Genomic DNA, 19,920 nt, shown 5'->3' with positions numbered 1-19,920 from the left:
CACACTGAAAAGGAACTTTTCAAGAGAAGGGCCTCTAGGGTGCCAGAGGGGCTGTGCCTGTGCACACCCTGCCATTTCCAGTAAATGGTTCTGATAGGGAACATTTTGGGCCTCTTGCCCCCTTTCTGCCTGGTCTTGGGGTCAGATATTCTCCACTGCATTTCTCTGTGCTCAGGCCACTGCGGTTCACCAGTTTTGATCATCTTGGGATTTGTTTTATTTCTTTCTAGGGCCACACCCAGGATAGGGGGTCAAAATGGAGCTGTAGCTGCCAGACGCCACAGCCCGGCAATAAAAGATCCAAGCCACATCTGTGACCTACACCGCAGCTCACAGTGGTCAGATCCTTAATCCACTGAGCAGGGTCAGGGATTGAACCCACATCCTCATGGATACTAGTCAGGTTCTTAGTCTGCTGAGCCACAATGAGAATTCTAAACACTTGGGATTCAAACAGGAACTTCAAGATTGTCTTGCATCTCTCTGCCCAAGGTTAGTCTGCCTCTGTGACACCGCGGGTGAGCACGAATGCAAGGAAAACAATGTTTCCATGAAAAAAAAAAAAAAAAAAAGATTCTTGTGTTTTGTATTAAAATATTTTATATTAATCATTCAAACTTAATTTTTATACAATGACTGCATACATCACCAGGGTGTCTGTCTCAGGGGGAGGTCAGGGGTATGGGGGGGGTACGCCCCGGGCCCTGGTGCTGGCCTGGCTGAGAGCAGGGCAGGGAGGGCAGGAGACGGGCGCTTCCTCTTCTTGTCCTGCACTCTGCTGGTTCCAGGAGGGAGGCAGGGATGTCACAGCAGGGAGGCAGATCCCAGGGCTGCCTCCACAGGCGTGAGCTGATCCCTCGCCCCAGGGCCAGCCTCTCAGAGCCCGAGGCCCTCTGACCGGCCAGCGAGTCCTTCACATAACAGTGGCTGTGACGTGTCACATGATCTGGGGACTGCTGAGACTGAGCGTGTGTGTATATACACAGAAACTTCCAGTCCTCTGCTGTTGCAGGCCTGCCCCACGGCCATCCAGCCAGTGGGCACGTGCGTGAGGCCACGCCTAGGCGGCGGGCATGTCAGCCTTGCTGAGCGCGATGGCCAGCTCCAGGTCCTCCTGCTCCTGCCTCCGCAGCCTCGCCAGTCTCTCCTGCTCCGCCTTCTCACTCTCCCGCTTGGCCCACGCCAGCTGCTGCTCCTCATTGCCAAACTGCAAGGGAAGAACGAAAGGTGGGTTACATGGTCCCAGAGCTGCCCGCCAGCTGGGTGGGGACAATGAAGAGGCCTGTCTCTGGCAGGTGGGTGGGTGGGTGCTTCAGGGAAACGCGATGCTGGGACGCATGGGGGGGAGGTGCCCAGAGTGCAGGTGAAAACCAGGAAAAGCCAGAAGCCCTTGCCTTGGTTGGGGGCGGGGAGGGGACACACATGCCCTGGTCCTGCCCCAGTTGAGAAGGGGTCATGTGCACTGAGAAGAGGGGCTGAGTCTGACCTTAACCGCCACCTCCAACCTCAGAGAATCAGCCGCCCGCCCCTGCAGGAAGCTGGAGCAGGCATTGGATGGGGGACACTCAAAGACCCCCCAGAAGCCACGGAGACTTCATGGCATGTGAGGGAAATGCCTGCCTGGGTCTCCCCTTGGGGGATGGCAGGGGCAGCTCCAGAAGCAGCTGGGGCGCAGAGGTCAGCCGAGCCCCGGGGAGCCAGGACAGTGAGCCCACAGAGCCTGGGCCTCCATGATGGGCCTTGACGCTTGGTGAGAGGCGCTGGGGCTGGAGAGTTCTGGCTCCTACAGAACCCCGAGTTTCAAACATGCACAGGGGCCTCAAGGCCAAACGTGGAGACGACATGGTCCTGAAACGCGGCGCCTCCATCTCGGCCATGCTCCCGGAGCTCTGGGAGACGCCAGGAGCCACTCTGTAATTGAACGTTTACAGAAGCCCTGGCATTTATGCCATAACTTAGTCCAGGAGTTTTTCCCTTCTTGGAGTCCTTTACCAAAAGGTTCAATTTGAAGAAAAAAAAAAAAATATATATATATATATATAGTTTTTTTAAAACAAGGGAAGAAATTGTTTTGGTTCTGAAGTGGGATGATTTCAAATCATTTGAGGTACCTTAGCTCTATGCAAAGAAAAGCAAAGCAGACCTCACTCGCTCTTCCCCTGGTGGGGGTCTCTGATCCCCAAGCCCTCCCCCCTCCAACCACCCGACCCCCAGTCACTGTGCTCTGCCTCCAGCACCCTCAGCTCCGAGCAGAGCGGCAGTTCAGGTCCTTGCCTCCCTTCATTACTGTTTCTCTTCTGTGCACTGACTGGCTGCCGGCTCTCTGCTAAGCACTGGATGACACCAAAGGTAAGGAGGTCCCAAGGTGCCCCTCGGGGAGCAGACAGACATACAGACAATCCCAACCTGATAGACAGAGGCTCTTGTAGAGGCCCTGGAAGACCCATCAGGAGCAGTGGGGAAGGCAGATAGACCAGAATTCACGGCTACTTCTTCACCGCCCCCTACCACCCCCAACACATGGTCTGAGTGGTGACTCAGGAGGTGGGTTCCTGCCACAGCTGGGGACACCGAGGCCTGGGGAAGGTGGGAGAAACTGGCTACAGAGCCTGGGTTCTCAGGATTCTGGACTCTCTCCTGGGTTTGGAGGGGGGTGGTAGTGGTCAGCTCTAACTGCAAGGTCGAGGGCACAGCACCACCACAGGTCCTGGAGGCCTGGGCACCATTCCTAATGCAGTTCCAGCTATGGGGCTAGGGAGGGGCTGGGGGGGGGGCAACAGGGGTCAAATTCTCAACCTTGGAGCTTCCAGAACGGAGCACTAGGTAGAAGGGGCCGGACCTGGAGGGGCTTATGGGCTCCAGAAAGATTTTCCTGAGGAGGCTCCTTGAGCAAGTGAGTGGGGCAAGTGGACTGGCAGTTTCTGAAAGTCTCATGATCCGACAGCCAGTGTAGGGGTGAGACAGGGGCAGGCAGGGGAGGGCCGGGTTGGGGGAGTCTGGGTTGGAGCCAAATGTGGCCTGGAGGAGGAGGAGGAGAGGGAGGAGGGACAGCCCGGGATGTCTCTCGCCACCTGCCTGGGGAGTCAGGCAGGGGCAGGTGAGGGTCAGCACCAAGAGGCACTGTCTCTGGAAACAAAGGCCAAATCCTGGTTTCTTAGAGAAGCTGCCTGGAAGAAAGCTCAGGGGTCTGATGGGTCTCCAGGCTAGACTCCTGAGAGCGGGTTCCTACCCTCTGTGTTTCCACCACTGGTCACAGATAATTGCGGCCGCCCCCCGCCCCCACCCCACGCTTTAGGGAATTTTCCAATACCTCTTCAGAAGACAAACAAGGAAAAAACAACAAACGCCGATGGAAATGACTCCACAGTGCTGCTGACAGCAGCAGGAGGGACAGTCCAGCTGACAGGGACCTCACCCTAGCCAGCCCAGAGGAAGGGCAGGAGGGGCTGAAGAGTATGACCAGGATGGTCCACGCCAAAGCCGAGGACCAAGGCCTGGAGAGGTCAAGGGGTCAGCTGAGGCCCCATGGCCAGGTGAGGCAATCTGGGCCCATGCCCCTGTGCCTGCTCAGCCTGGTGTCTCCTGCTCAAGGAGCCTGTGTTTTCAGAGTAAATGTGCTGGCAGGAATGTTCTAGATGCCATCAGAGTGGACTGGGTTGAGGCCAGCTCAGGATCCAGGATTGAGACTCGCATCAGGCACGTGGTCTGCTCGCACTGAGAAGCAGGATGGACTGTGACATCTGAGGGAGACGGGAGGGAGGGGCTCCCTCTGTGTCTTGAATCAGCAGAGAATCCATCCTGGCCCTGGGGGAGACATCCCGACCGGCCCCGCTCTAGTCCTCTGACCTGGCGACAGGCCCAAATCTGGAACGGCCTGCAGGTGCAGGAGCTGCTCAGTGAATGGCAAAGCTGGATTTCCCCTTCACTCTGGCACCATCTTGGAACCAAGACCTGAGGGGGGACAAGCATCCTGCCCTCCTGAGGCACCTCCCACGCCGTGGACTGGTGGACACCAAGTGGCTTAATCTTGGTGGCCTCTCCGTAGAAATCTGAGGTTCCGAGGCTTCTGCCCATGACGCACTGATGCCTTTTCCTCACTGGGGTGGACACGTGTGCCTGAGGCATCCAGCAGCACGTCTGCTGTGTCCCTCGGTGGGGACGCTTCTCACCACCTCCTGTTAATTCACTTATCCCGCTGTTGAAAACGCATCCAACTGTGACGATGCAGAGCGCGACTTCTCTTGTCCAATATTCGCCCTGCTCTTAATGCAGACTTCCAAATGAAAGAGCCGTTTTCCTCACCTATAAATGCAACTTCCTAATAAACACGAGTCGCCTGGGAGAGAAAGGCTTGTTTTAAAAGAAACGCTGGGGAGGTTGCCCTTGAGCAGCTACAAGCACAAGAAACCCATTGATAGAGCCTTGGGGCGTGTAAATTAAAGGGGTCTAGAGCAGCAGAGCTGGGATGCTGGAGGTGGCGGGCAGAGGGGGGAAGAAGCGGGACTTAGAATGCATATGACACTGGCTTCCCTGAACTCCAACCCAGACCAAGCTGCTTTTGCACGGGTGACAACGAGCCTTGATGGCACTCTTACACTCTCAGCACATCCAATGTGAAAGAATCACGCTGCCAGTCTGCTGGGCAGTTAGAGATGGGGGCGGCGGAGGCGGGGGGGGGGGTAGGCAGAAATACACAAACCGGAGGAATCAACTTTGGCCTCTTTTAAGTCAGCACCTATCTTTGAGGTCCAGTGAACTCAAAGACCAGGCTGAAGGACTGAACCCAGGGTGCCATGAAAATGCAAAGACCTCCCGAGCCCCTGGAGGTGGGGCAGTTGTGACCGTATCCTGAACCGTGGTCTGACTGAGGTCCTGCCAATCCGGCACCACAACCCATCAGAATGGGTGGTTTCCTCTGCCAAGACTGGTTGTGTCAGAGCAGGAAAGGTGATTTTAAATATAAAACAGCAGGACTGCAGACTGGGCAGAATTCAGTTCCCTGCCTGGAATCAAAGATGATTAAATACCAGGGGTGTTTTAAAAACTGAAGTTAACAATTGTTCTGGAATGACCAGAAATGCTGGGCCGAATGATAGTTTGAAATCTTGGGGGCTAAAAAAAAAAGTTTTCTAAAGACTCGCCCTCAGGAGAGGGGGCGGAGGACCACAGGAAACATAACTGTGCATTTCAGAGAGAGAAGTCTTTTCTTCAAATTGCCATTCAAATCCACTTATTCTTCCGCCCTCCCCTAAACAGAGTACCTGAGTCATGAGTGAATGGGTCTATTTTTTTCATCAGCGTTTAATATTTTTTCCACTGAAAAATAAAGGCGGTGCTATTTAGGAAACTCTAGATAAAGTGGGTTTTGTTTCTGGCTTTATTAACAATGTCGCCATTTGTATATATCCACAGCCTGCACTGGCTGTCAACAAAACCCGGCTAACTGCCATCATAAAATATTTACAGGTCGCCAAGAGCCAGGAACGTGCTGGCGTCTTGGGCGATTTCAATAAGCCACAGCATAGCTGATCGCGCACAGGGTGGATCTGAAATGAATTGGGCGTTCACACTGGGCAATGAGACCGCAGAGCTTGCTTTAAGACGGATATTCTAGGAGAGGAAGCCTATATAAACAATACATTTCACAGCTAACGAGGAAGCAAGGTACTCTGCACAATGCAGTGAAGAAAACCTTTTCACAAACATAGGTGTACAACAGACAGTGAAACCGACTCTGGGAAGACAACGACTGAAGCTCTCTGAGAACAAGGTTTTTGGGTGCTGATGAGGGTACCGAAAACACCCTAAGGTAACAGTGTTTTACAATCTGCGATCTTTTTTTTTTTTCACACCAAGAAACAAAGCCAGGCTTTCAAAATCCCCAGGTTGACGTCTGAAAAGGCACTTAACTCCGCCAAAGGGCTTTCTAAGTTTTTTGGGTTTTTTTTTTTTTTTTTTGGTTTTTTGGGTTTTTTCCCTCCCACAAAAGGAGGGCTTCAGAGCAGTTTTCTAGGTTGCGTTTCAGTTTTCCTCGTAGCTGATAACAGATATAAAAGTTTAAAAAAATCAAACTGCTTTCCCTTCGTGTGATCCGCCTGGGTCCTTCAATTCTCACTTGCTGCACGAAATGCACTGGGTGGGACCATCAGAACTCCTGCACAAAGACTTTTCTGAGGACAGCAAAACCTGAATGCAACTTTCTCAATCTTGTTTTCATACTTCAGAAGCACTTGACTTCGTGGCTTTCCCAAATAATCAATGAACACGACAGCCTCCGGGCCACAGAAATAATACAAAGAGTCTACCGTGAAGGACAGAAAAAAGAGGCATATTGGGCCACCCTGCTGGAAGAAAACGTGCCCTTATCACAGAGAATCCAAACCAGAGCTCTTTTTTTTATTGAGAAACCGTTTTTCTTACAGAAGGCAGCAGTACAGAATAAATAACACGGGTGATGGCGTGAGGTACCAGGAGACTTGAGCCAGGAGGGGGTTTGCCATTCAAAAGACACCAAAATAATAACTATAACCACCCCAAAGAAGCTGCAAGCAGTGAGGGGGGAGGGGTTGGCGCGGAGGCGGAGAACTCAACTTACAGAGGTGAAGTCTGCAAAGCCCAAGGAAGAGGCTTTAGAAGATTTAGCTGAAGAGGAGGGAGCAAATGGATCTTTTCCACTAAACGGGTCCCCAAACCCCTTTTTATTTTGGAACGGGTCACTGCTGTCAGCCCCGAGTGGCTGGAATGGATCAGGGGGCTCGGGAAAGTCTGCAGAACCAAGCTGGCTTACGGGTGTACTTTTACCTGGAAAGTTTAGGAGAAAAAAAAAAAAAGGAGAAAAAAAAGAAATACAAGTTACTGACCATGGACAGAACAGAGTCCTGACAAGAGAAGCCGGGTGCCAGCTCCCTGGAAAACCCTATCCCTCTTTAGAAAGGGATGGAATGCCACTCGCTCCGGGATGGTCCTGGGGAAGCGGTGTGGATCTCCATTTATCCCGGAGGCTTAATGGTTTGTGGGCGTGACCAGAAAAACCACTTCAGATGACCCCCTTCCCTCCCCACCACCGCAGCTAAAATCTACATGTCTTTAAAATGCTCACATGCAGGGGTGTTTCAAAGTGATTCACTTTTAGTGTGGCAACACATTTACTATCATGCTGTTTTTTTTAAAAAGTCATGGCTGAGCAGAAAAATACGCTGCAAAAGGCGCGCGCGCGCGCGTGTGTGTGTGTGTGTGTTTCACAGTCAGTTGTGTGAGTTGTCCGTGTCTGGAGACAGTTCACCAGACAAACCCACTCTGCAGTCCTGGGTTTAAATTCACATCCAGCTACCGCTTGTGTCCCTTTGGTGTGGGTGGCTCCAAAGGGCAGGCCTTGAGCCTTTGGGCTCTTGCCAGGAGGGTGGCTCTGGGATACCCAGATCCTGGCACCCGGTAAGGCCCATCTTTAGGGGGACTTGGGAGGTGTTTAGAAATGGAGGGAAATGAAGCTGTAAGGCTGTGCTTGGGGATGTGGCCTGAGGACAGGGGGCTTCTCCCCATAGGTCATGCCAACGTGTCAGAACTATCCACTAGGAACCTGACCCCTCTCCAGGCCTGCTTGGCAAGGAGAGGGGGGGCCCTACTTGATGAGCCTCAGGGACTCGCCAGTTTTGCGGGCCAGGTTCCTGCCTGATGGCATGCATTTGCTCAACAGCTGCCCGGGTACCGAGGGGGTGAGACATTCAACTTGGCAGCTCTGTGTCCAAGCCCAGGCTAGAGGCTCAAGGATACTTAACATGATTCTGACTTGTTAACTGAGCTGCCTGTGTTCACTCTTGCAATTTCAAAGCGAATGTGCAAAGAGAACCCCAAAACTGAATGAATGACCCTGGACATCTAGCTGCACGTCCTGACCCCTGTAGCCTGTCTTCCTCGCCTCTGCCATGCCACCTGCCGCACTTCCATCTTGAAATCCAGTTCTAAAACCACCCTCTCCAAAGCTGCTTCCCAACCACACTTCTGAGAGCCCCGAGGTGTCCCGAAGGGCTCCCCCCGTCACCTAGTTCTGAGACCCAGACAAGGACAAGTGCCTCAGCCCCAGCTGACCTGTTGCCTGTCAGTGAAGGTGAGGGTCAGAGGAGGTGACTGGTGGACAGTGTGCTCCTCAGGGCAGCATGGGGTCTGCACGTGGGTCTACACCCCACTCCAGGCACTGCAGTGTAGGAGGGGGCCGATGGGAACCTGGCCCAAGGTCCCTCACCTGACACACGTTTACTGTTGACAGAGCAGCTGAGCAGCCATAAGGTATAAATGGCACCCTGTCTCCATCAGCTTCACCCATGCACGAGAAGCTTGGGTCACCAGTGCTGCAGTCCTGCCGCTGAGAGCGCCGGTGGAGAATAGGAGAGGCGGAGCCCACTAGAAACAGTGGTTAAAATCCCCATGGCCTCTCTCACATGAATTGGGTTGTCTGGGTGGGCGGGTGAGGTCAATGCATGGCTGTGCCCACTGATGGTTGGGGCACAGAGGCCCCAAGCCACCCCCGCCCCTGAGAGCTGCTGCTGGTTTCCTTTCGCACGTTCGAGGAAACACCGAGTCTTAACTTCCCGAGGCTTGCACAGGACTCTGAGACACAGGCAGACCTGCACCCAGCCCTCTGTCTCCTCCCACAGTTGGAGCAGAGCACCTCCACACCCTTGGCTGTGGCCTCCAGGGGCTCCCTTGCTGATCCCTGGCCTGTTCAGGCTCTAACTGTCATAAGCAGCACCACCGAGCACGTGTGTCTATTTATAGGAGGCGTTTCCGGAGGTGGGGCAGTGGGTCAGAAGCCCTGTCCACTGTGGCCAGACCCTCCTAGTCACACTGCCCACCCAGGCTCCAACAGGACATACCTTGACCGAAAAGGAGAAGAGAGGAAGCTGCAGGTCACAGTCAGCCATGAGGCCCAGTGAGACAGATTAGCCACAGCCCTGGACGGGCCCCAGAGGCCAGGTCAGGGACCTTTCCCCAGAAGGGTGGTGCGCAGGCCACTACAAAGGGGGAATTAGGGCCTCGATCCTCTAGGGCAACTGGCACCTCAAGGTGAAGGCCTAGGGGTGGTCCCTTCACCCCACCTTCCATATACAGCTGTCATCTACCTCTGGCCCCTTCTCTCCTATTCCTGACACAACCCCAGACTTCAGGCTGCCCCCCAGCACCAAATGCTCTTCCTGAGCCATCCTCCCTGCTGTCAGCTCTTCCGCCTCCTCCTCTCCCTCCTGGACCTCAGCCCCCTGGGCTTCGGAGAGCAAGGTGTTCTGGTTGCAGGCCTGGAAGAACTGCTTCCTCCCACCTCACACAGCCAGCCTACTTCCCTGTCTGAGGGATGACCCGAAAGGTGAGCCAAGGCCTTTGGGCCCAGCACTGCAGGGAGAGGAGCGTGCATGTCACTGTGGAACCCCATCCGTCTCCAGAGGCAGGCCGCAGCTCTGAGGGGAGAGGTCCAGCGAGATCTTCCCAGTAGCTTATCAACTTCAGGCAGTGCAACTGGGAGCAGTGGGAAGCCAGGTGGGCCCAGGAGCACCCTGGGGAGGAGGGAGGGTAGGCGCCAGGCCTGAGTGCCCTGGTCCACAGGGCTGCACCACCACCCCAGGCAAGTGGTCCTCCCCTTTCCCAGGTCCCTGGGAACCACCCCTCCACACACACACACGCTGGCTACTCCCCCTCTCAGCTTCTGGTCCCATGGAGCACCTGCAACCTACACCACAGCTCATGGCAACACAGGATCCTTTAACTCACTGAGCAAGGCCAGGGATCAAACCCGCATCCTCATGGATACTAGTTGGGTTCATTACCATTGAGCCACAAAGGGAACTCCAAGGTGGTGTTTTAACACAGAGCTGACCAGACACTGCTGAGCTCTCCCGATGGCTTCAAGCTGCTCTGGGAACACACACCCCAGCCTCCCCCATCCCGCCTCTGCCCTGGATGGGACACTAATGTGGGTGCTACATATTCAGAGGCCGCCCTCCCTACTCCTCGCTAAGATACCTCTGCAGCCCTGGTCACGCTCTGTTACTATGTCACTTGCTGTGTATTTCCCGCTGCCTAAACACCTACTGAATGAAGCTTTCTAACATGCGAGCTCCGCCTTCTACCGCGCCCCAGCCCTGTCTCAGGCCCATGTGCCTGCTGAGGTGGATCCAGAAGGCCCTAGAGCCTTCCCAACCTCATCCCTCAACAGTCCTCCAGGGCCTCCCAACTCAGGGCTTCTTTTGAGACAGTCCCTCTGCCCAGACGGCACCTCCACCTCAAACACCCATGTCTTCTCGGGGACACCCCCACAACCCCCGTCTCCCCAGGCCTGTGTTCGGCCCTTCCAGCCCAGCCTGGGGCAGCCAGTGGGGTGTGGGGCAGGCAAAGATGGACCACCACCCTGCTCAGCCTTGCTCGCTCAGCCTGCTTCCTCCTCCATGAAATGGGGCCGGGATGGGCTAATTCATTATGTTCGGGTCCTGGGCCCCAGTACCTCGGAATGTGACTGTCTTTAGACAGGTGGTCTTTGCAGAGGTGATTAAGTTACAATGAGGTCCTACAGGTGGGCCCTAATCCTCCAGGACCCTTTTCTTGGAAGAAAAGGAAAGCTGGAAAGAGCCATGCACAGAGGGGAGACCAGGTGAAGACACAGGGCGAGGACAACCGTCTACAAGCCAAGGAGAGAGGCCCCAGGAGCAACCAACCCTGCTGACACCTTGATCTTGGACTTCCAGCCTCTAGAACTGTAAGACAATCAATTCTGGCTGTTGAAGCTGCCCAGTCTGTGGTAACTGGTGCTGCGGCCACAGCACACACACGTGGGATAATGAGAGCACCTGCTCTGTGTGGCTGCCAGCCGGAGAAGGCCTGTGATGGGCTGCCGGCTTCTGGAAATCAAGTTTTACTGGTCTGTCAATGCCAATCGTTCACGTGTCCCCTATGCTGCCAAGACTGTGCAGCTGAGCAGAAGGGAGAATGTATGTAAGGCTCACGGGGTCAAAAACGTGGACTTTCTGGCCTTTTACAGAAAAGCTGTGCACATATCAGGTGGAAAAGTGCTTAGCTCAGATGCTGCCAGGCATAGGCACCCTGCGTGTTATCCTAAGAGATCAGGCCCTTCTGAGAGGTGGAGTCGGGGTAGGGCGGGAGATACTCTGAGCCTCAGGGAGGGAGGAGCCAGACCAGCGCAGCTCTATACCTAGAGGTCAGGACAGCTCATCCCCCAGGGGCCCACAAGGAAACCCAGGACCCTCAACTGCAGCCTCCTGCTCTGATGAAGCCACTAAGATGCACTGAGTGCAGCATGGGGGGCATGTGCAGCCCCTGAGCGAGGGTGTCCTCCCCTCAAACTGCTCCTATCCACCCTGTCTCCTCAAACTCTCCGGGCAACTTCCTTCCCCACGGGGGAGCAATGCCACATGGCAGGTATGCACCCTCACCAAAGAAGACCCCCCCCCCCAGCAGGTTGTGCTAAGATGCAGACCCTGCTTCGCTTTCCAAATGCCCAGCAGTGACATCACCAAGGCTTGATCTCAGATAGACACACAGGTTTCCGAGTGAACCACACTTCAGTGGCCCCTGGAGCACCTGCAGCCTTTCCTGGGCGCTGGGGGACAGGTTCTCACCTGTGCACGGACCCTATGCATCCTGAGGGATGGGGACATAGGCTCGGGTTGCCTGGGGAAGGACCTCGGCATGCACAGTGCCTGTGGCCTAGCCACCTCGGCCTCTTTCCCATACTGATTTCCACCATGATGACTGTCCTGCACTGTCCAGCCTGGCACAGCCTCACCCCTGCCCTGGAAGATATTTCTCCAGGCTTCATTTCTCCCCTGCAGGCATGTCCACCGTCCTGTTCACCTCCCGTGGCACCAACATGTTCTGGTCTAGCCTCCAGCACACCTGAGGGTCAACTCTACAGAGGCAGGGCTAGCACATCGCAGGTACCTGTAATACCTGCCGCTTCTCCTCGGTAGGGGTCCTCGAGGGCCCAGGCGCCACCACGCAGCCTCCATGGGGCCATCCAAAGGGACCCAAGGCCTTTAGGGGAGCCCCTCTGGTGTGCTAGAAAGGGAAACAGGCATGTGGCCTCCCTCCCTCACAAGACAGGGCAACAAACACTCACTGGTATACTCTTGGGCTGACTTTTTTAAATCAAAAACTAAAATGACAATGGACCAAAGAACAAAATCCTGATGCAAGAAAAATCAGGAGTTGCCAGGGACAGACTGAAAACCTCTGGGCCCGGCACAGCCCCTGCTTCCAGCAGCAAGTCCAAGGTCGACGGCTGCTTGATTTCCTGGAGCATTTCTTGCAGGAGTTGTTCACAGAGGACAGACATCTAAGCGGAGGTGATGGGGTCAGTTGACCCAGCCCAAGCCCTGAGAGGGTCTATAATAGTCCAAATGTTCAAATATATCATCACCCACTTCTGTGCTTTTTTTCTTTTTTTTTTTTTTTCTGTCAATTAAGAAAATCTTCCTTCCTTGGTTTGGGTTTTTTTTTTTTTTAAATCACTTTGGGGTGTGGGTGGGGCACGGTTTAGGATTCAGCCAGCTAGAATTTCAAGCTGAGGTTTCTGACAAGCAAAGAGAGGATGGGGGAGATGAAGGGTGGCATTCACATCAAGAACGGCCCGGGCCTGGTTTTCCACTGCTGCCGAAACCATTGTTATTTAGAAATCATGCCTGTGTTTAATATGAAACCAGGGCACATCAACTGCTCTTCTTCTCAGAGGGGGAAAAAAAACAAAACGGTTTTTTCTCAGTTATCGGTTTTTGTGCTCGGGCACAGTGGCTGAATTATCGGACCTGACACGTGCAAAACCGGTGGCATCCCCGGTTCAGCCCAACACCAAGCCCATGAGCACAGGCAGAGGCTTTTTGCAAAGAAACCCCCGCCCTGATTGCCCTTGGTCCAAACTTCCCACTCTGTGCCCCCGTTTATTTTTAGCAGCTGCGCTTTTAAAACATTCTGGGGCTAGTTCCTGCTTTTATATAACCACTTCTGCTAACTCCTTAATGGTTTTTTTTCCGATTTTCTGAGGTGTGGCTTGTCTTAAACGTGACAGAATAACTCCATCTGCCTCTGCGCCGCTGAGCAAACTCACTGCCCAGCTTTATGCCTCTCCATGGCCCTGGACACCGCGAGAAAGGAAAGAACTCAACTGGGGTGTGTTTCAGAGAAGGGAGCACAAATTATTGGGTTTTTAAAATTTGGTATAAAGCTAACCAAGATGATACCTGGCTGCGTGCTTTGTCATTCCGAGACACCGGGTCAGGGAAGGGAGCCCTGAGCGGAAGGGGAGGCTGTGACTGCAGACAACGAAACGAAGACCCCCAGGGGCTGGAAGCTGCCGCTGTGCCCCCTACAGCAACAGTCGGGCACTCAGAGGAGTCTTCAGTACTGGAGGGGGGGGGCGGTGCGCAGGGTTGAAGACAGGACAGAATCGGGCTTATTTCAAACCGCAGCAGTTTCAGCAGCTACCCCAGCGGTGCACCGAAACCGCACACAGGACGGCCTTGAGCAAAAACAATATGAACCCGCTGGTTTACCACGGTGTGTGCTGTTAAAAAAAAAACCTCGGTGGCCGGCCCCACCCTGGTAGAAGTGTCTTTAATTCTCTTACTTCTGAACTTTCCGAGGCCGTGCGTGCCCCCAGCACCCAGGATCCAGGAGTGGCGAAGCCCCACCCCACCTCCACTGCCATGATTCTTGGGGAGCTTTCCACCTAGAGGGAGAAGACGATGGAATCTAAATCCTGCTGGCCTCCAAAACTTAAAAATACGAACACTGAAAGAAGGCAGATTCTCTTGCTTAAAGGTTTGGGTGACTTGGGATCTCAATAAATCGGATTAATACTAAATATCAAAAATATACACGAGCCTGAGTGTATGTTTTATCCCAATCAGATACTTGCTAGGTTCTATTTATAAGATTCATGGCTGCAGTGGGAAAATGAAGGTCTGCAGATGAGAGATAAATACAAACACAACAAAACGAAACACCAAAATAAAAAAACAAAGGTTTGTGGTCAGGACAGCTGCCCCACCTGAGCTCTTACCCTACACAACACAGAACGTTCCCACAACTGCCATTTGTCCCAACATAGGACACCCACACAACTGTCACTTGGCCTACACAGCACGGGACACCCGTACAGCCACGGGGCTTCTGAGAGTCCTACTACACAGGAGGGCTGTGGCTGGGGAGGGGGCATTGCCCATCACTTTGGCTCCTCCACTCCTGCCCCCCAACCCCAGCAAAAAAAAAAAGCTCAACTGTGGGGGAGAGAAAAGCACAGGCTGTCCAGAGCACAGGCTTTTTCATTTTTTCACACATCCATAATCACTTGGGAACTTCTTACTGAAAAAGACAGCTTTTCACAGACACCCACGAGTGTTCTTCTCTGGCTTCCACCTGTGGGGGAGAGCTAACGTCTCACAAGGTGACCCACGGGGCTCGTCTGAGCCCCAGGGCCACTGGCAAGGAGCCCTGCAGACGGCAGCCCTGTTCGCTCTGGCAGATGCAGGAGAAGGCAAACCTGGCAGATCAAAGCCCGTGCCAAGCAGCACAGCCCCAGCAGATAAAATCTGAGGTCCCCACCATCACAGCGTTGAGATTTTTCCACTAAAAATATTTACTGAATTTTAAGAAAAATCTGCTTAATGCATTGAAGGGAACAGGATGAGGTTTGGTTCTGAATTGTCGAGAAAAGCTGAACAAATACGTACTATTATCCACCAGGCACCCCACGACTGATGTGTTTTTTTTTCTTATCATTTGTTTATTACTTAAAAATTTTTTTTTTTTTTACTAGAGTTGATTTACACTGATGTGTTTTTCATCCTTTGTGAGGTGCCTGGGGTGGTCAAAGGGGGTAGAAATTGCAGGTGGCTGATGAGCCCATGGATGCGGGGTCATCGCATTGTCAGCAGGAAAAGGAGAGGGAGAAAAGTAGCCACATTTTTGGAGTCCTCAAAAGACAAATACCCTCTTGATTTAGAAATACGATTTTCAAGAGGTTTCCACTGAAGTCTCCTGAGACCTTCACAGGAAACCTGACAGGGGCTACTTTAGTTCTTGTAGCAAAAACGGAGAGGCGGGTATGTGACTTATAAATGAATTTACAAATCACAAATCAGTCTTCACAACAAAAATAATACAGACCGGCAGGGCTCACAGTTCTGCTTTTTGAAAAAAATCAAAAGAATATTTGTTCTTTGATTTGCGCCTTCAACACCGTCTGCTGGAATAGCCCGCTTGCTCTGAGGGGCCCGGGGTGCCCTGGAGGGGACAGGGGGATGCTAGCTAGAGCCGGGTGGGGGAAGCCCTGGGGCCGTGGTGGCCCAGCCTTTGTTCCTCCCTGCAGAGGAGAGCCAACGCTGCCAGAACACACCTCTTCGAGGGCAGAGAGGCACCGTGCCCACATTTAACAAAACCCCCAGGGTGCCACAGAGCGGGTCTGGAAGCTGGTTAGTAGGCACGTGTGCAGAGTGGGGGGTGCAGAGCCCACCAGAAGTTTCCTCCCGTAGTGGGGGCAGCACAAACGGAGTTGAGAGAGCCTGGAGTAGATGGCGACCCCGCCCACTCTCACTCTTTTTATGGCTGGTTCCCATCACCCACTCAAATACACTCCCGTACTGCTTTTCAGTTGACACTGGCAGTGGGAGGGGGTTGACTCAGTGCTTTGAATGTGAGAAATGAAGAGACTAAGGACCACATGCATCCCAGCAGAAAGACAAGGGCTGCACGGGAACACCTCCCTGGGCCCCTCACCTTGCTGTAGGTGGAACCAAGGGGCTGGGGTCAGGGTGGCAGCTCCTGTCTGTTCACACCCATGCTCAGATGCAAGACAGGGATGTCCAGGCTCTCTGGGCCTGCACCCCACCATGAGGCCCTGCTGGCCCCCAGATCCCAGATGGCTGAGCCCTGACTTCTCTGCTCCAGGACCCCAGCTTGGGCATTTGCACCCCAATGAATAACGGGTGACAACAGCGTCACTCAACTCCCACTCAATCCACCGCTAGATTCTGGGTGCAGGAGGGTGGGCGTGTGCTAAGATAGGCAAACGCTTCTATTTTCAAACTCAGCCGACTCTGCGGAACAGAAATTCACCCCCAGGAACAATTCATCTCCAGGCATTTTATGTGTTAAGAGGCTGAGAGGAAAATGACATTTCTCCCTCTGCTGGGACCCAAGTCCCGCCCAGCCCTGGTGCACCCCAGCCTTGGCTGGCCAGCGAGTGCCGCAATTTTCCAGGCATCTCTGGTTGGCGGTGAACTACTTTTGTCCCATTCTAGAACTTCACATGTACCCACCGAATTATCTCTTCGAAATCATCGTGGGAACGGAATTAAAGTAGTTAAGTTAAAGGCTGAGGTGCTAACCGCACGGCTCAACTGGAGAAGCCACTTTAAGAGTGGATCTTGTGCAATAAACAAGGGGTTGGGACCCGCACGGGCCAAGGATGACCACCCTGACCTCACCCCCAGCCTGGCGTCTTAGAGCCAAGCGTGCACCGGGCTGGCACCATGTCTGAATCAGGGCCATTCTCTGTGATAGAGTCCGGTGTGGCAGCTCCCAGGACGGTCAAGCTGACTGCCAGCCAAGTGGGCTGGCCCGACAGTGGGTGGCAACCAGAAAACCGCCCCAAAGGAAGATCCTGCAGTCAGTCACCCTGCGAGGAGTCCACACAGGTGTGGGAGGGGACCTGTGTTCTAGGGGAGAAATGGCTTTTTCTTTTCTTTTTCTTTCTTTCTTTTTTTTTTTTTTTTTTTTTTGAGAATCATTTGAATCAAACAGGACACTGGTTAAAAGGTATCCCGTGGTCTTGGGTTTGTCAGAAAAATTATGGGGGGGGGGCAAAAAAGACATCACAGGTGTGTGCGTGGCTTTATTCTGTAGGTGAAAAGGTCGTTAGCAGTAATAATAATTAAATTGGGGAGAGGTTAAAGGTGACTGGCTGGTTAGCGGTGAAGGCGCGCTAGCTGGTGTCACCCAGGCGCTGCAAGGAACCGCAACGCGGGGCTGCGCCGGCAGGAAGTGGCAAGGGTGGGGCCCTGGGCGCAGGATCCCGCTATCTGTCGCCGCAGGCGCGAGGCCCAATCACTGACACCCACACAGCCATTTCCTGCACTTAAAAAAAAATCTGTTTCTCCCTTTGCAAATCAACAACTTTTACCTAGAAACTCCTCAGCGGTGAGTTCTGACTGATCTCGATCTCCGGTCCGTTGCAGAAAGCACACCACTGTTTACCTGGGGGAGGTGTGGCAGTGCTAACCCTAACTGACAGGTTTCAGAGGTTGCGGAGGGGTCTGTTTTGCATCTGCCTAAAGAAACCAATTCTCTTTACTCCAAACAGACACCTGCTGATTATTTCATACCTTGATAGACCTTTCTAGAAAAGGGCACAGAGAACTCAGTGCCGACGCCAAAGCTCCATGCACACGCCCCAGAGGGTGATTCTCCAAAGTCCCCAGGGGTCTGCTTTCTGGCTTGGGTCAGAGCAGATGGCCAGACACAGGCTGTCCTGGTCACACACATATGACACTAGAACTGTCCCAGAGAATCTTGGCGAGGCTCCCAGTTGGCAGGATCACCACCATGACTGCATCGGCTGACACTTATATATATGTGTTTATCGCACATCAATGAATCAAACTTAAAAACACAAATGAAAAACAGCTCCCACAAAATGTGAGAACTGCAGCCTCTGGTGCAAGAGATGGCACCCCGCAACCAGGAGTCACACGGACCCACAAGTGTACTCGGTCCCACAGGAGTGATGACAGCTGAGCTGTGCCAGAGAGGACCCTGGAGCCCTCTTTGAAGTTCTACTACCCACGCTCTGACTTTTTTCAACTGCAAAGACTTCTGCTAAACTGCAATCTCACCGGGAAGGAGCCTTTGATGACTCTCTGTGTGGATGACCGCCTCAGGCCCAGCCTCTCTTTCCCCAGGACAGGAGCTAGGGAAGGAGGCCCTGGGGCTGGGTTTGCTAACACACACCTCACTCATCATGGTAACCACTGTGCAAGGCGAGAGGCCACACGCTAGGCCAGAGCTGGTCCTGAGTTCAGGCAGGGAAATTGAGGCTCAGCGAGGTTAAGACACTTGCTCAGAGCCCCTCAGGGAAATGGAAGTGGGCCGGAACGTGAAACCAGCCTGATCAAGCAGCCTCTCGGGGTTTAGCCAGACAGGTGGGCAAGAGGCTGGAGGGAAAGGGCATCAGGCTCACCTGCCCTGGCCTCACACGTTGGAGCCAACTCCAGGTGCAAAGACCTGGCAGGGTTCCACAAGCCTCTGAGTCCCCTGCAGACAAGCCCCAAGTGGGAATGTGGCAAATCAGACCCACTTCACATGTAGAACCATTTCACATGGAGAAGTTACAGAAGACCCCATCCCTTCCTCTTGGTTTCTGAAGCGCAGGTACAAAGATGTGCGTATGGTTTGCGGAAAAAAAAAAAAAAACCATTACCTCTGGCAGTCTGGATGGCCCATTTGCCCACCTCCACAGGATCACGGCTCCACTGCTAGGGCCACACAGCCCCAAGAGCAGGGCACCCACCTCGTTTCCTCCCTGCACAGTTGCCTGGGACCAAGACTCCCCCAGGTGTCAGGATGGCCCTTAGGCGTGACCACGCAGCACTCCCTGGTGAAGGCGGCCACCACCAAATGCTGGCCATGTGGCCCTTCCAGGCGGGAAAAGGCTGGGTCAGCAAGAAGAGCAGACAAGCACATTCCATCCCTCGCTTGCAAAATGCTGGACTTTCTCACAAAACAACAACAACAACACTTGGACATCTTCCTGGTTGCTTCCCATCTTTAGCAGCCAAGAGAACAAGAGCCATGCCTGAGGCTTTCATGACAAACCTTCTGAGTGGGACTTCTCCAACATGCACCTGCTGACTTGTCTTGCTAATAACCAGATAACTACCGAGCTGCTCCGGTGTAAAGCGGCCTCACCCCACGCAGCACAGATTGGGAGAGAGAAGGGCCACATATGCAGCTGGGCTCAACTCCCTCTACCGGGGAGCAATGGCGGTGGGGGGGGGGGGGGAGTGGCCACTGACCTCTGAATCCCTCTAAGGGCCCAATGCTCTCCCTCCCAAATCCACCTTGTTAAGTGACACCTGCTGGGTCAGGCGGCCCTCGTGAGCGCATGGGCACAGCCAGCCATTCCCAGGATGTTAGAGGTTAGTATGAAATCACAGCAGAAACACCACTGGACGTGCTCCAACGTCACACCGTGTGTACCTACCACCCAGCAGCGTGTACAATGCAGGGTTTTTCTGTTCAGCCACTGCTTCTAGGTAAGAGAATCAGATGAAAGACATTTAGGTCTCTACACGGGCATGTCACGGCCACTCACAGATTAAACACTCTGCACAGGCTGTTTTCCAGAGCACCTGAACCTCACAGCTTGATTCTCCTTACAGCTGTCTTGGGGAATGGGGGCGGGGGGTGGAAGGGCTGGGGGATGTTCACTGGGTTCAGGGTTGGCCCTGCTGTGTGACTTGGGCACCCACGTGACCTCTCACGCTCCTTTCTGATTCCAGTAAGAGGCCATCATGGTGTTGCCCTGTCTTGCAGGTCTTGTTAGAATCTTGCAAGATGACAGTCATGCACCCTGAGGGTCATGATGGCAAGAGGCTATGAAGGCACTCAGCCCCCTGGCCGTGGCAGAGCAAGAGTGTGGTAGCCCAAAGCCATGAGCAAAGGCAGCCTGAGACCCCTTGGATACAAGCACCAATGCCCCTCCCCAAACATGGACAGCCCAAAAAAGCCCAAGCCCTGAAACCAGCTCCAAGGAGGTCAGCTGAGCCTCTGGCATGTTCTGCTTTCTAAGTCCACAGCATCCTGAAAGGCAGAAGCCAAGGTAGGGGGCAGTGGGGAGGGTCGCAATGGGGAGGTGACAGCGGAGGG

At 53.7% G+C, this 19,920-nt stretch overlaps 1 protein-coding gene across 16 annotated transcripts in view; it reads right to left on the bottom strand.

Moving 5' to 3' along the window:
• The window catches only part of EPS15L1 (epidermal growth factor receptor pathway substrate 15 like 1), a 104,077-nt gene continuing 84,736 nt past the window's right edge, over nt 580-19,920 (bottom strand). For 6 of the 16 annotated variants that reach the window (XM_013994629.2, XM_021083589.1, XM_021083587.1 and 3 more), the window contains 4 exons: nt 19,256-19,303; nt 13,622-13,723; nt 6,596-6,801; nt 580-1,207 (listed from right to left, as the gene is read on the bottom strand). In XM_013994629.2, coding sequence (XP_013850083.2) covers nt 1,061-1,207; nt 6,596-6,801; nt 13,622-13,723; nt 19,256-19,303 — 503 coding nt within the window. In that variant the 3' untranslated portion in view covers nt 580-1,060. Of the gene's footprint in view, nt 1,208-6,375; nt 6,802-13,621; nt 13,724-19,255; nt 19,304-19,920 lie in introns of those variants that run through there. The other 10 variants (XM_005661213.3, XM_021083596.1, XM_021083592.1 and 7 more) reach the window with 9 other exon arrangements.

This window comes from Sus scrofa, chromosome 2, assembly GCF_000003025.6.
Source record: "Sus scrofa isolate TJ Tabasco breed Duroc chromosome 2, Sscrofa11.1, whole genome shotgun sequence".
In the NCBI taxonomy this organism is placed as follows: domain Eukaryota; kingdom Metazoa; phylum Chordata; class Mammalia; order Artiodactyla; family Suidae; genus Sus; species Sus scrofa.
The sequence above is the reverse complement of the archived record's forward strand: the minus strand, read 5'-3'. Positions and strand labels throughout refer to the sequence as shown.